This window comes from Catharus ustulatus, chromosome 1 (genome assembly GCF_009819885.2).
Source record: "Catharus ustulatus isolate bCatUst1 chromosome 1, bCatUst1.pri.v2, whole genome shotgun sequence".
NCBI classification, from domain to species: Eukaryota; Metazoa; Chordata; class Aves; order Passeriformes; family Turdidae; genus Catharus; species Catharus ustulatus.
The window spans coordinates 116,859,527-116,876,337 of NC_046221.1; the positions used below are offsets into that span (position 1 = coordinate 116,859,527).

Here is a 16,811-nt window from a genome sequence, read left to right on the forward strand (position 1 = left end):
ATTACCAATAGTCATGTCTCTATCTCCTCTATCTCTCTCTCTGATTTAGAAAAACAAGAAATCTGTATGACAGCTGAGGATTAAGCAATGCCAGTAGTAAAAATAATAGGTCTTTAGCATCTTGTGGTAGATATTTGCAGTCTGTGAGACTTAGAGACAAATGAGCTGCACTACTTTGTCTTGTTGCCCAATGACCTGGCTTATTTGCTCTGCCCAAGAACAGTAGCCCTGTTGGTGATATTCGAAGGCTGAAAGTCAGGTACCACATGTGAAGCATAGATAGGACCAGAGATGTAAAAATTTTCTTCAGAGTACTGCCCAAATGAGAATAAAACTGGTGTTAATTCTGGTTAATGTGGATAAAAATGATTGAAAATAAACTTTAAAAAACCTATTTAAGAATTGTCTTTTAATCCTTTAAAATATATTTAAATATTCAAGTGGGAGAGCTAATGTTAGGAGTAAAACTGAAGTATGATTTATTCAGACTGTATAAATAGTATTCAACCTGTATGTACTTCAATTCCTATAAAACTTAAGCAAATAACTTAAGGCTTAAGACTTTATTTATTATGACTTTATTATTTAAATGGTTAAGACTTCAGAACATAAATAGTTTTGACAGTCATGTCGACTGTTCATATTGAGTATTCTCTGTAGTTCTCATTAGCAGTCCCTTTAAAATTAAAAAGCCAATTGGAAGCTCAAAATGAAAAATGCTATTTTTATTGCTCCGATTTATGAATAAGAACTTTGTGTGAGAGGCTGAAATCTTCCAGCTCTACAGTTTCACTAGACTGTATATATAAAAATAGTAGATGGTTCCCTAGCTACCTACTACCCACATATTAAGAGATGGTTTTATTGTTTAATAAATCATGTTGGATATGTGATATTTTGGAAAGTCTCTCCTTTTTTCCTTTTATATCCCACACATCTAGTGTATTTCCATTCAGCGTTTAAAAGTCTCTTAATCAAATTGAGATTCTTTCCAGAAATTATTTGACAGAAACAAGTACACTTGGTAATGATTTAGTAAATATTGTGTCATTGTTATTTTAACATTGGAAAATATGACATGGATTAATTTCTGTACAATAAGTAAGATAATTGATGAATGCATTTATAGTTTCTGAATAAATAAAAAGTGAGATTACATTAAAGCTCTATTTTTTGGCTGATTTGGGTATTTTAATAATTTCAAGCAATGAACAAATTAACCTTGCAGCAGGAAAATAAATGGAAAAAAATCAAAACAAGATTTTAATTGATTGTTCAAATCAAGTTTTCTGTTTGATAATTTAAATTGGTTTAGATTGGATTATCATGTTTAGTCATGATTTTGCTGCGGAAATAAGGATGACTGAGTGCAAGTGTACCTGGAATGTGTAGCCTGTATGTAACAGTGGCTGAGAAAGGAAATATACTTCTGACAGTCTTCCTGTGTGTTTTGGGTTTTCATGGCCAGGTTTTGATAGTGGAGGGCTACAGGGATGGCTTCTGTGAGAAGCTTCCCTCATGTCTGATGGAGTCAGTGCCAGCTGACTCCAAAACCAATCCACTGCTGCCCAAGGCCAAGCCCATCAGCCATGATGGTGGTGCCTCTGGGCAAAAACCCTGCACAACAGAACTACAGCTACAGAAAGGAATGAGAATATGTGAGAGCAACAACTGTGCAGACACCAGGGTCAGTGAAGAAGGAGGGAGAGGAGGTGCTCCAGATGCTGGGGCAGAGATTGCCCTGCAGCCTGTGGTGAAGACCATAGCCCTGAAGGACTGCACCCTGTGGAAGGGACCCACCCCAGGGCAGGGGAGAGTGTCAGGGGTACCCACCCTAAAGGGATGAGCAGCAGAGACAGTGTGCCATGAAATGACTGCAACTTCCATTCCCTGTTCCCCTCTGCTGCTGGAGAGGAGGTAGAGAAAACCAGGAGTGAAATTAAGCCCAGAAAGGAGGGAAGAGAGGAGGGAAGGAAGGTGTTTTAACATTTGGTTTTATTTCTCATCTTCCTACGGTGATTTAATTGGTAGTAAACTTGATTTTTATTTCCCCAAGTTGAGTCTGTTTTGCCCGTGATTGTTGCTGAGTGATCTTTCCCTGTCCTTACCTCATAAGCCTTTCCTTGTATCTTCTTTCCACAGCCCAGCTGAGAGGGGGAGTGATAAAGCAGCTTTGGTGGGCAAGTGATGTCCAGCCAGGGACAATTGGTTGGCTTGTTTAGACTAACCTGATGCATTTATTGCTGAAAAAGTTGTAGGTGGTTGGCAAGAAATCTTGCACTCACGAGCAGCTTTGTTTTCCATAATTTACCTGTGCTCTCTGCTTCCCTCTGTGCCAAGGGAAGGATCCTGTGCCATTTGAATAGATTAAAATACCTAGGTCTTTTATTCAGTCATCAATTCACTGGACCTCTCCTGGTTGTTCCTCCTGAGCCCAGGCTGGTAGAATGTGCCTTGTCCCCAGCACTAACTGCTGCTTCAGCACTGCCAGCTCAGCCAAGCCTGGCTGTGGGAGGAGAATAGCTCTAGACTGGTCAGCAGCAGTTTACCTGTCATCTTCATAAATAGCACAACTGTCTTCTCGTCTTGGTGTAGCTGCTTAGGTTCCTGGTGGTTTCCTGTGTCACTCCTGAGCTAGGTCACAGCCACAACCTTGTGAGGCAGCTTGGGACATTTTGCTGACACTTGGACAGCAGGACTGTGGGAACATGGCTCCTTGAAGATTGTGGGGAGAGCTTTTAAGAGGAAGCCAAAAGGCTTCATCACGCCAGGCATGCAGTGCTGTGTGGAACACTTCAGCAAACAAGGCATGTCTAGACATCGAGTCAATTTTCCAGCATTTCTAGATGCTATATGTGTTGGAACAAGTATACTTATGGTACATAATTAATGTCAACCTTAACCAAAATTCCAAATTATTGAAGAGATAAAGAATCACAGTTACAGTGCTTGATGGGTGCTCAAGAGATCATTCAATACAAGCACTGGGACACGTTCCAGTCTGTATATCAGCTGGGGCTGGTGTGTTTATCATCTTCTGAAGGTCATTTTGCAAACTCTCCTGCTCTGTTCTGGTGTTGATTGAAACATCATCAGCTACATTCACATTTTTAGGTTATCCATGAACTTTCATTTTCTTCCCCTAGTAGCCATGAAGAACATTCATCTCCACTGACTTCAACAGCTTTCTACGTATTTCTGGAGAATTGCAATTATGCCTTCTTTTCTGTTTACTATACTACACAAGTGGGTTTTCTGCAGCCTTTCCTGATAAGTTTTATTTTCTTTATCTGTTGTTACTCTAAAATTGGTGTAACTTACATGCATTATGAACATGCTGTATTCTATGTGACTTCAAATAATGCCTAGAAATTAGTTCTTAAGCCTTTTGATTTTACTTTATTTCTAGCAGTAAGTAAAAATTGTTGCTCCCTTGTGACTATTTATGGATGCGTATAAAAAGAGCAGATGATTTCAAACATATAAATACTGAACAAATTTGCAACACCTAGGTGCTCCTCTCTCATCAGTCATCATTAGATCAGGGGACATGTCAGGAAGAGGAGGGTCTTACACGCATACTGTGGGGCTGAGGGGCTGAAATGCTGCCTGCTGCAGGACCTGAGGTGCCTTGTCTGAAAAGTGTCAGGGAACTTTGTCTGCCACACTATACTGCCTGGACAAGGCAGCTTTAGTCAATTTATTTTCCATATTTAAGACAACTCCTAATTTTTACCAAGATCATAATTTTTGTCTCTTGACAAGCAGTCTAGCAAAGACCATTAGAATTATATATATAACCACAGAAGTTTTCTGCATTTTCTGACAGAAACATGTGTTTGAGAAGTTTGCAATGTAAGAATAAGAAATGTTTTTACTGATTTTTTTACAAATTTTGAACAGGGTTTTGGGAAGGGTGGCAGAAGAGGAAATAGCTGAAATCTGTGCTTCCCCTACATGTTTTAGCAGAGATTTGTGTGGAAAGTCTGGCATTTCGATTTAAGTAACACTGGCTGCGTGACCAGTAGAGGGAGCCCAGAATCACAAAATGTTGGAGATATTTTTGACTGGGGGAGTTTGGGGTGCAAAGTTTGATTTGATAATGTACAGGAATTTTGAAGGGATGCACTGAGTACTACCAGCTTATAGTGATTTTGGGAAAGAGAGTCTATGAAACGTTGAAGTGCCTAATGTCATCTAAATGATCAAGTTGTATTAGCCACCTTTATATTGGAAGGTTAATGAGTGTTTTGTTTTCTTTTCTTTTCTATGTTGCTGGTTGGTAACATCATAACATCACTTTTACAGAAAGTAAGTAACTTTTCCTCTTTTACACCTTTTTGAAAGCGTGTGTGTGGGGAAGTAATACTGCTTGTATTTGTGTATAGACATATATGTATATAAAACAAACACACAAGCAGAAAAATACCAATCTTAAAGACATACTGCTACAAACTGTAACTTCTTTGTATGAATGACTTCTAGAATACCACAGTGGTTTAAAGCAGTCTCACCCAAATGATGATAAATAGTATGAAAGTTCTGCATCTGAAGACTGTAAATGGTAAACATATTTCTTGTGTGCAGACTGTGGCAATAAAACTTGCAGCATATCAATTTAAAATATATTACGGCTCTAAAATTTCACAGATATCAAGTTACAAAGTAGACTATTATTGTATCCAATTCAATTTAACTGAATCAAAGTTGAACTGATTTGGAGTGTTTCAAGAACTTAGGTCAAGCTGTGCCATTTTTGATATTCAGAGATACTCAGACTTATATTGGCAAGCCTTGACTGCTGTATTAATACATGCCAGGAGCTCTGAGCAGAAGGAACATGTCCTCAGGCAGTAGGAAAATAAGTAGTACAGATCCCTCAGAAAGTGCTCTGTGATTCAGACATCAGTCTGCATCATGGGATCTTTGATTGCTGGCTTTTTGAACCACAGTCCCCTGTGTTGTGATAGCACGTCTTGCAAGCATTTCTAGCATCAGTTGTGTGTAACATTTGGGATATTTAATATGGAGTTTTAAGGATGCCAGTGCTGACAGAAGAACAGGCAAGTCATTGGTTGACATGGGTCAAAGCAGCACTGACACAAGACACCATGGGACTTCAGTTTGATCTGTTAGCTCAAAATAAATCCCACCCCTCAGTGTTCCCAGATTATTTTCATTTGCAACTTAAGCGTGTTCTGTGTGGTTTGTTTTGTTCTCCTTATGGATATACCCAACTCCAGTTTTCAAGAAGGGTGGATATTGCTCTTTGGTTACATGCCATTAGGAGTTGCAGATATCTGTAAGAAACAAGCATAGCAGTAGTTAAAGTGCTTCTTGGCTCAGTAGCTGATAAGAGTTTCTTTCTAAGTGAGAGAGTAGTTTCTTTTGTCCACTTGCCAGTTGTCTAGACTTTGAAGATTAAGATATCTGCTGTGAGCACAGTAGTGGTCATGAGATGTTGCCAAAGCCTCTATTTTGGGTTCATTCATCCTGTATAATTTTAATTGGTTAATGATATCTAAAAATAAGTGTGGAGTCCAGAGTATCTCCATCAGAATAGGAGAATACAAATCGTGCATACCTGCACACACGGTTTTGTTTCTTGTTGACATACCAAGTTTTTATTCTGCTGCAGAGTCAGCAAGTTCTTTCTGTCTTGCAGAGAAAGCCTTAATCGGTGATAATGTTTCACTAAAAAGATCCAAGTCTGAGAGAGTTGAAATTGCTTCACGTTATGTATGTTAACATATGGAAGAAATTACACAGCCATAACTGCTGTATTAAATGCTTTGTGTCTTTGCTTGTCAAGCATTAATACAGTAAGGAAAATGTGTAACAAGAAGTATCCTACAAATTAAGAAAGTGTTTAAGTAATCGTTTAATTCAATGAACGCTCTTAATGTCTTCTGTCCCACTGCTAGCAGTATCATTTTATTTCTCACATATTTCAGTTTGTATTTTGTTAAAGTATTATATCAAAACCAAATGTGGAGCTAGTTTTATTTGCAGGAAAGCAAAAGAAACAACAAAAACGTGTCAGAATTTTCATATTGTGTGATCATGTTTAGAATACCCATAAAATAAATACCTATTGCATATCTGATGTGTTTATCAACAAGCAGCATTTTTACCTGCAATTTTTTAGATGTAGTAATATGATACATTAGGTGACCTGTAGTAAATAAATTATAATAGACAGGACTTCCTGGCCTGAGGGCACTTTATAGTTTAATTTTTACCGGAAGAGCAATTACCATACTATTGATCTTGACATTAAAATAATGATACATGCACAATAAGGATGATTTTTCTTATAACAGAGCCATGGAAATCAACAGAAAGCATAACCGTATGAAATACAACAATTTCAATGCAGTTTCATGTATTAAAAAAAACCAGACGTGCAATTTTCAACCAGGATTGGATGTTGTGTTATAATACCACAGAATAGAGTAGTTTCTGATGAACTTTGAAGCCCTGTTCCTGGTTTACAGTTGAGTATATAATTAATCCTGAAATACTTCACAACACACTTAATTTAATGCACAGGCATTGTTCCACTTAACCAAGTGGAATATATTTACGTGGCTAAAGATAAGTGTGCGTGCAGACTGGGGACCCTAGGGAAGAAGCACAGTTTCAGATTCAGTCCCCAAGTACACCATACAGTAGCCAGAAAATGGGGGCAAAGATGTGATAGTACATCTATAGATCTTGTACTTCAGTTTTTAAATTAAAATTAAATAAAATAATTGATGACTGCCTTCTTCTCTACCATGTTTTAGATCAACTTTTCAAAACAGTATACAGCTAGCTAGGGTATAAATATTTGCTTTCTTTTTCTGTTGTTAACATGTATATATTACAAAGATATCCCTGTCCAAATGGTCTTTTTTTCTTTAATGTGCTGTGTTTCTTTTTAAATAATCCTTTAACATGCATTCCACAGTGGTATTAAAATTATTACCTTGAGAAGGTCAGTCTCATAATCTCTAAAACAATTCTAATTAGAAAGGATAGTGCTTCATAAAAGGCGCAAATGTGCTTATATTTGTGTGTAATAATGCATACTGACCATGTTGAGCCAGAAGAAGGCTTTACTATATATCACTTTTAATTTTAAATGTGTTCTTTCTGGGCTCTTTATTATTCTTTTGTTGCCTTTCATCCTATGGGATGCAGCTGCCCTTGAACTTGGTACTGTTTTGATCATTCATGTGCAGCAGCCACATTGTCTGTAACATTTTAAAAATGAGGCTTCATGGTGTTATTTATGAAGTAATTTCACATAAATATTTGGACTTTGGTTCTTTCAGAATGTGGAACTGGTTGCTGTATGAAGAAAAGCGTAATTATAATCCACAGACTTTTTGCCTCAAGCCTAGGGGACAGATGCATATGATTAAGTTTGAAACTGGCCTGTTATTGTAATGTAGATGTTTTCAGGGTTGAGAGAATTAAAAAAAAAGGAGGGGGGGCAAAAAAAAAAAAAAAAAGAAACCAGGCAAGCATGAGTTTTTAAAAAAATAGACCGAGGGAATAGTTTTACAAGAGGCACTCAATCTTAGACTGCACAATTTTATTTTTCAGTGGAACCTCTCCATTAGCTTGCCTGAATGCAATGCTTCATACTAACACTCGTGTAGGTGATGGAACATTCTTCAAAATCCCTGGGAAATCAGGACTCTATGCTCTCAAAGTAAGTTTAAATTTTGTATATGGATTGTACGTGCAGCTATTAATCCATTTTATGAATGTCTCAATAGATATAAAGGTAAACAGATTAGATTCTTTGGCGAGGAAATGACCTGATAGTCCTTCTAACTGCTTTCAGATGTCTTTTAAAAGGATTTATAATGAAAGTAAACATTGAATGTTTTATCCTAGAAAGCATATACGTGTTCTTGAATTTGGCACATGGTATAAAAAACACGTAGCTTAGTTAAAATGCTGCTTTTTTTGACTTGTTCACAGTAAGGCCTTTGTTTTATGAGTAGTGATCTCAAGAGGATCACTGACTTTCTAATTAAGTAATGGTATTAATGTTTGATTTTTGAATAGTGAAAAATTATTTGCAAGTCTAATATAAATCAGCTTTTAATTCAAAGGTTGCATCATTGCTTTTATGAAGAAACACAATTATAGTGATAGAATTTTACCTTTATTATGTTTATATTCCTTTTTATTTTTTTGTTTTTATATGAGCATGATGTTTACTGGGTGGAAATTTTTTCTTGTTGTACATGATCAAACTTAGAGGAGTTTCATAATAGAAGTGGAATAATGTGAGGCAGAGATGAGTAAAAGAAAGATTATCTGCTTGACACTGTAAATGTAGTAAACTAAAATTTTGGACTGGGGAGAAGAATCTTTTGTAATTTATGACACATGTATTTGATGTAAGGGTATAAAAATGTAAAAATATATAGATTTGTCTGCTCCTGCTAACTAAAAATCCTGTACTTGAAATTGAATTAATAGTTTTCAGAAGCTGTCTTTCCTAATTTACTTGAACAAATGCTGTTGTTTTTCTTTAAATCGGGAGATATTCTTGGCACAATTCCAGGAATTCACAATCACTCCCATGCTTGTGAGCTCCAGGTTGCTTCAGCTATTTCAATTCAGGAAACAGGCAAAGGCAGAAAAGAAACATTAAAGGATTTGTGTTTTGCTGCAGTGTTGTAGACACTCAACTGGAAAACTAGGATTTTCAACAGCCACACAAGTCTGTTTCTGTTAAAAAAAAAAAAAAGAAAAAAATGGAAGATCTTGCATTTTATGTGACTTTTTCAGTTTTAAAAAGAGCATGTTATGACCTCACAAAACAGCTTTTTTGCTTTTAGTTTGCAAGTTTTTTTCAAAAAAGTCTGTTTTTTATGGCTCTCTCTAGAGTAACTCACAAGCATATTTTATTTTATTCTTGGTTTTTTTGAAATGTAAGAATGAGAGTACACTGCAGTAATCTATTTTCGGACATGCAGCAAGACCATGATTGATTTTTTTCTTGTTAATTTTATTTTTATTTTTTAACTGTAGAAAGAAGAATCAACATGCCCTACTGATGGAACATTGGATTTAGGATGTGAATCTGAGTTAGATGGCACTGAAATGGCTGAGACAAACAATAATAATGGAGAAGAAAATGGTGGTAGGTGATTTAATTTCAATATTAGAGGGCATATTTTGGGAAAAGAAAAAATATTGTTTTCTTCAGATTTTCGTGGTGTGATTTCTAAGCAGTATAAATATTTTGTACTCAGTGGAACTATTTTGAGTGACTCCCTCTCTTTTTTGGCCTTATGAAGGAATCAGGAACAGTAAGTGCCTTTATTTGACTTAGGGTTTTGAAAGACAAAGAATAGTGCTGTTGGGTGTGTTTTCAGTAGGTAATATTTTGGCTTACAGTTTTGGTTTTTTTTGTTTAGGGCCCAGAGCTAAAGAATAATTTGCATTTACCAGGCTTCAGACTTGGCAGTTGTCAGATTCAGATATCCATTGATTTCAGTGTTACATGTGGGGTTGGTCCCTCAGTAGAGTTCTGGGTAGAGGACAAAGGTTTGTATTTTTTTCTTTCAGGCAGAAGTACTCCTGTTTGCCATCATGACATAACGACCTCTTGAAGTATCAAATGCTGTGCATTTTTTTTTCCTCTGAGATAATGGCAAATTGAAACAGTGAAATAACTTAGAAATGGGAACCTTAGAAACATTTTTTTTTCCTTTTTTTTAAAGTTAATAGTCACAGAGAGAACATCAGTCAGCTAAAATTACTTTGCAAGTAACAGAAGTGAATATTATTATAACTTCATTCATGTAATGATTGTAAAGTGAATGTTTTATTTAAAAAAAAAATCTGACTGTCCAGGACTTCTGAAATGAACCTTTCCTTGGCCAGTTCTCTTCTGCTGCCCCATCACAACCTGTCCCACTGCTGGACTGCATCCTGCTGTTTTGACATACTTAGTATATGGTGAGAGGGTGTCCTGTTTACAACTAGGACATGAAAAGGCTCAGCTTATGTTGTTGTTCTGCTACAGACTTCGTTTTTTTACTTGAGCAGCTTAGCTCCCAGGCTGTACCTTTACAGGACAGATACTGCAGTTTTTGTGTTGCTCTCCAGCTGCACTGAAAAATCATAAAGTGTTCAGTGATAGGAGTAACAGAACTATCCAAGACATGTTGTGGGTCTGTCTAGCACTGAAGTTTTGAAGCTCTGTGGAGACAAAAGTCCAGAGTTATTACATGTCTCGACTTCTTCATTTTCTTTGAAATATTATGTCTATAAGTTAACAGACTCTGCATGTGCAGTGGTTTCATGCTTATGTAGTGTATGCTATGTATGTAAGTGAACTTACGTGCTTGTAGTTCTTTAACAATTCCTGTTTGATACTCAGAAAATTTGTTGATGCATAATTCCTGAAACTGCAGTAAGTGAAGAGCAGTAAAAAGCAGTGTAAATACAGTTGCAACTACAAAGCAAAAGTTGGTTACTTCTTATAAATAGATAAAAATCATGACAAAAAAACGGGCAATTATTTAGGAGTGTTAGAATGTAAATAGGATGTTATAGAATGTAAATAGGATGTCATAATTCCAGAAGTAGAAAATTGCTGGGTTTTGACTGGGAGCAGGCTATGTACTATTTTCACAGTTCACAGTAATAAAAATAATTATAGCACTTGTGATGACATAAAAGAGAATCTGCGAAAATTTAACATTTTGAAATAGAGCATTAAATTACACCTAGATTGGTTTAAAAGCTGAGAATTTTCCATCATTTGTCATCTTTAACAAATCTCGGAAAACTGCAATGTATTTAACATTTTGAGAACAAGACATTTAAATAATTTTTTTTTGTCCTGCAAAGGATATCAATGGATATATTAAAAAAAAAGGTAAATGGGATGGCAATAATGATATTGCATATAGAAAGGCCAGTACTGGATGTGATCAATTAAGAATTAAATGCAGCATGTGTTTCATAAATAGTGTATCAATCAGCTAATACAGAACATAATTTTGCCAAAGATGTTTGATAATAGCTTTTCTTGAGACTGCAAGTTTGTTGTTAAAGATATCATTTATATACACTTAGAATTCTGATTTAGTTTACAATATAGAAGGCTTGGCTTAAAAATAGGACCATGCCAAAAAACACATCCAGTTTTTGGTGGATTGAAATTCCAAATTTTTTAATTTGCAAAGGCACAGGAATGACCATCCATGGTAGGCATTTTGCTCTGGAGAATGTGATTTGACCACCTTTTATTCAATATTTTTTTAATGCCAATACTTTTTGAAAATGATTAAATCTTTCTAGCTAAAATTAATTGATAATAAATAATAATTTTGAGACTTCTTTTGATTGCCTTATAAATTATTGCAGTTGAACAGCATGATTTTTTTTAGACTTTCAAGCAAAGAGAAAAGCTCATATTTATGCAGCAGAAATACGTATTCAATAAATCAATATATCTGAAAAGCATTTAAGGATGACAACAGAAAATAAATTGAACATGAATGAGATGCTTTTGCTAATTAGTCCAATGCAGTTCTTAGACTATAATTCTGAAAGTACTGATTAAAGAATATAGGCACATATTTTCCTTTGGGTACAGCACTAGTTAAATGATTACCAGTGTATTGCATTCATTACAGCTGTAAGAAGGAATTAAGGTAAACAGGAAAGGATTTAGGAAAGACACATAAGAAGTCCTGAGTGAACAAATACCTCCTTTGTTCTGGGGAATTAAATAGGGATGGTCTCATTAGTTTATGAAAGCTGAGGTGGTGACTTGATTGGTTTGTAAATATTTGAGAAAAGTTATTTCTGTAGAAAATACTTGGTCTAACAGACCAATTACACTTTTCACGCTAAAACTGGGTTTGTTCTTTTTCTTTTCAGGAAACCATTCTGTGGCATGAAAGTAGCATTTAATTCAGTGCAAAAAACACTTCATGAAATTCTCTGATTTGTGTTTTAGAATATGTGTGATGCATATGAGAATGGGCGTTGCGTGCACATTAAATTCCTAATTGCCCAATTGATTGCATTTTTATTTGCTCTTTTCCACTCTGATAGAATCCAGAAGTTGCAGTTCTGACAGAGTGATCAGAAATTGTTTAGCAAGAGCTTAAAAAACGCCTCTTTAAATGTAACTGGAAGCAAAAGGATGAAACTTTAAGCAACAGCCTCAGCCCATTTGTGGGCTTTTAGACCATAGTCTTTGAGAATAAAAAGTACCAGCTGACACTCAGAGAGAGAAGAATCACATTATTCCTCAGCAGGCACATTTTTCGCAGTATAAATGCAGGCTACTGAACAATTTTATTAGCACAATACTATAAAAATTCGTAACCATTATAAACACATGACTTGGCAAAAGCTGTTACAACACATCGGTATTGCTAAGTGGACAAGTGGAATGGTCACACTTCAGGATTTTGCAGATGCTGTGGTGAATTTTTCTTTCCCCACCTTCTCCAAAGGCGTATGTTAAAGAAACTCTTTATGCTACAGTTGATTTTGTTTGGAATGGGATTTCTAATAGAAGCTCTGTACCAGTCCCATATCTTTAAAATTCCATTTTCTTCAAATACAGGGGTAGCATGTAAAGATGCTGTGGGTAAAAGAATTAAAATCCCAATTACTGTTGCCTGGGAAAATGATGAGTATAATATCCTTTTGCCCATCAATAGGATGTTCAGTTCTCAAAAAGCATTTGTCCCTAGGGTTTCTGAAGCCAGGGCTAATCCATCAGCCACGGAGTGCAGTTGATTAAAAATGATCTTAGCGCGAGCCAGTGGAATGCACAATGATGTAAGTGTGGGGGAGACAGCAATTCCTGCATAGCATGACTTCCCTCCCCACCTCAGCACAAACAGGGCTTCTGATGTGTGCCCAAATACGAGCAACATATGTCTGCTCTTGAGGCACTTTGGTTTTCAGCATGTCCTAGAAGTGTATGTTCTTCAACTATGAACATGAACTGACAGAGTTAATTCCTTAGGCAGTTTTCTTAGAGATAGTTAACAAAATGATGGACAGCAGGGGATCACGTTCGTGCTGAATCCTGAAATTGTGCTTTGTAGCTACTGTGTTTTTGAACACCTTGGGCTTTTTGTACTAGGAAACCCTAGGATAACTCTGTAGCAAGGAATGCTTACCACTGTTTGAAATCTGAGTCCCCATTTGGATATTCAATTCCTTTCCAGGAATGGAATTCCTGGCAATTCAGTGAAACCTGTTGCTATTAGCATCTTGTCTCTTGGGAATAATATTGGATTATTCTACTGAAAATGTTTGTCACACGTGGCAACATCTGGATGTGAGATAGACTCTTCTAAAATTGGAAGAGCAGCAAAGGAGTATAGCAGCTCAAACATAAAGTTTTGGGTGACACATCAGCAAGAGGTAGTTTTTAACTTTGCTTAGATTTTTTTGTATATTTTTCCTTTGTCTTTCTGCAAGTATAAAATAAAAATATGGTACCTGGGATTAAGCTCAATTTCTTTTGTTTCATTACTGCTTGAAGGGAGTCATAAGAATAAGAGAAGATACTGTGAGGCTTGAGGATGTTTCTCATGTTTTTTTCCCTGTACAGTAGTTAATGAGGTCTAAGAAATTGGTGGCTTAGTGATGACAGGCTATATATTTTTGGTGGAAAATGTTGACTTGCTTTGGAATAAGGATTCACAGTTTGCTAAGCTTTGTGAAATGTTTGTGCTCAAAAACATGCTGTTAATATAATGGGATTCAGTGCAGGCTAAGAAGCTGATGTGGTATTTAATGCCTTTCTCCAAAAAATACTACTCAATACTATTTATTAATTCACAGAGCTAGTATTGCTTTTCAGAAAGAATATTGCAGTCACCGTAGTACCCTTGATGTATACATCTGTTTTTGCTTGCTTTGGCAAACTCATACAATTAACTAACTCCCAAACTGGTTTTCATTTTCCAGAGCTGATGGCAACAACCGAGTTCTGAACTGTTCAGTTTTGGCAGGTTGGGCTCTAGAGATCAAAGAGTGACAGAGGTGAATTAGTCGATACATCTGTGTTGGCAAAGTGCAACTATTTATGTCACTACAAGTATAGATCTGTGTCACCCAAAGAAAATATTGAATTTTATGGATATTTTAGAGAGATTTTGTGTGTATGTTTTCCTGAGGGAGTTCTCTCTGAAATTTCATATCTCCAGAGTATGTGCATCCATTTTATGCTTGAGATAGACTCTGGTCTTCAGCATATGGTAACAATATTAATTTATGCTTTGTAATGTAGCCATTAGTAAACAATCCTTCTCATATGCTGTGGTTGCTTTAATAAAAAAGGGAAGTGGACTGCTGTTGATTTTACTGGTTTGATTTTAAATCAATATAATCTGACAGAAATCAGAATTAATTTTGCTGTTGATTTTGGGAAAATAAGCCCTTTACTTGACAGGAATTTTTCTGTCCATTTAGCATAAATCTGTTTACAGTTATTCCTAATAACTTTCAATGGCAAGGAGACATTTTTGTTGTATTTCTCCAAATTTTGTTTCTTTGAAGAAACATGTCTGCCAATATGTTTTACATAGGTGTCATTTCTTGGGTGGGGAAGGTAAAAGGCAATAAAAAATAACAGAGATAGCCCATAAAATTATAAATTCAAAGACAGCATTGCTGATTTTTATAAATCATAGCCTTTTATAATAATTAACAAAACTAGTCTTGGAAAAAATGGAAGAGAGGAAGTTATTTTAAATGGAGTTTGCCGAAAACATTTAACATACTCTTTTTGCTAAGTAATTCTAATTCTATCATTCATGTTAGCAGTCTCTGAACACTCACTAAGGAGGTCTTATCTTCAGAAACCCAGCTGCTCTTCCAGCTCATAACCTAACAGTTTACGGCTTAATAGTTGCTTTTTCTTTTTTCCTTCACTCGGTCCTGGCCCTTGAGGAAGCCGATTTAAAGAATGGAGCCTAATTATTCTCCACTAAATGGAAATGCCTCCTATAGGCTTAAAACCACTCTTGTTTCCTTTTTCTACTGTAGCAATAATGGTGAATCCTCTTTATTTGCTACCCAAATATTTTCCCTTTATCTGTCACATTCTCCCAGGGTTTGGTGGTTTTTTCCCTCCCCAGCACCAAGTTTATTTTTAGCATTCTTTTCTGATACATATTTTCGAGTAAACATGGATCTAATACTATTCATGGTTCTTCAGAGCTTATGGAAAAAGTGGTTGCAGCTTTCCAAAGTTGTATATATGTACAAAGAACACTTTAAATTTTCTTTTCTTTTACTGTGATCTTTGGTTTCCATAGGAGAAATCCCTCTTTTGTTATTAAGGCATTTATTTTTTTCACCAGGATCATCAATGTTGACTTCACTTATGTATCTTTCTGTCATATGTTCCCCTTTCTTTATGTCTGACCCATTCAGAGAAAAGCGGTTGGACTTTATCCATAGAAATCAAGAAATAAATAATGACAATTTTATGTGGTCACAGGCATTTTAATACAGTCACACTTTGGCACACATTGATTCAAATTACTAAGTAGCAGAACATGTTTTAAAGATTAAATTTATTAATGGTTGCATATTTGTATTTAATTTCCTACAGAAAAGACAATTCATATTGTTTTCAAACAATATTCTGATTATCCCCTAAATCAAGCCTATATGTCAATTTTAGTATTACATTTTGCTAATGAAGTGAGTAGACTGAATAAGTTATTAAGCAATCATATAATTTAACACAATGTATTTAGATTATTAATGCTTGTGTCTTCTACTTTTGGAAAATAGGCAGTGACATCTCTTATTTACTACATGGTTAGGTTCATAACCATGGTTTATATCAAGCTGGTTTTAAACGGAAATGGAAATTTAGTTAAAACATAAAAAGTAACATTTAAAATAGTTTCCTACTATCTTACTATTTTAAACTACAAGGTATATGAAGAAAAATAGAATGTACAAAGTTTTAGAAAGGAAGTATTATCTGTTCTAAATAAACTGGGATTTGTTTCACTAGTCACAGTGTCATTTAAAATATTTTTAGCAGCAGATTTCAACCTCATGTATCTATTTCTTTCATCACGAACTACAGGAATATTCAGGGTGTTTTTCAAAACTCTGAACAAACTGGGTTTGGGTTGTGCTAAAGAACCAGGCTGGAGTGAGGTGTTCTTTGTGTATCTGCAGGGGAGATTACGGTGATGGAAAGCTATTTGTTGTTTCAGTGGGTTTCAGTTCCAGTTGTTTCAAGCACTGGAACAATTCCTGTTTCTTGATTTAAATTTGTTGTAAGAGATTCAAAGGAACAGAAGCAAAATAAACCAATACACTGATAGTATTTTATGCAAAATTGAAGTAATGATAGAAATAAAAAGTGTGACCTTTTACAAATTCTGTCACAACTCCAGGTTTATTTTAAAGACAAATAAATGAAAGTGCAAAATTAATATAGAGCTATGCTTATTTTTATTCCTGCTGTATCATGACTTTGACGTTAATGGTTGTGGTGTTGAGTATCATCAGATAGCTGTCAAACCTCTTCAGGATGAACTTTATCGCCAAAATAAACAGGGGAGACTCCTGAACAATATCCTAGATCACTATAATGAAAATCTGAATTTCACATCTCAACCAAAAGGTAATAGGAGTTGCAACCATTCTGGGGAACAGGAATAGGTTTATCAAGACAGGTCATGTTGTATCTATCTTGTTTCAGAAGGGGCACTTAAGTTTACAATTTTCCATTCTTTAGGGATTTTTGAATGTGTTCTCTTCTCCTCTTCTTAGCTTTGGGGTTT

General features: G+C 35.6%; 1 protein-coding gene across 5 annotated transcripts in view; it reads left to right on the forward strand.

Moving 5' to 3' along the window:
- Nucleotides 1-16,811, forward strand: part of ASXL3 (ASXL transcriptional regulator 3) — a 130,401-nt gene that overhangs the window by 49,532 nt on the left and 64,058 nt on the right. For 4 of the 5 annotated variants that reach the window (XM_033057926.2, XM_033057936.2, XM_033057945.2 and 1 more), the window contains 2 exons: nt 7,594-7,702; nt 9,040-9,151. In XM_033057926.2, coding sequence (XP_032913817.1) covers nt 7,594-7,702; nt 9,040-9,151 — 221 coding nt within the window. Of the gene's footprint in view, nt 1-7,593; nt 7,703-9,039; nt 9,152-16,811 lie in introns of those variants that run through there. The other variant, XM_033057963.2, reaches the window with a different exon arrangement.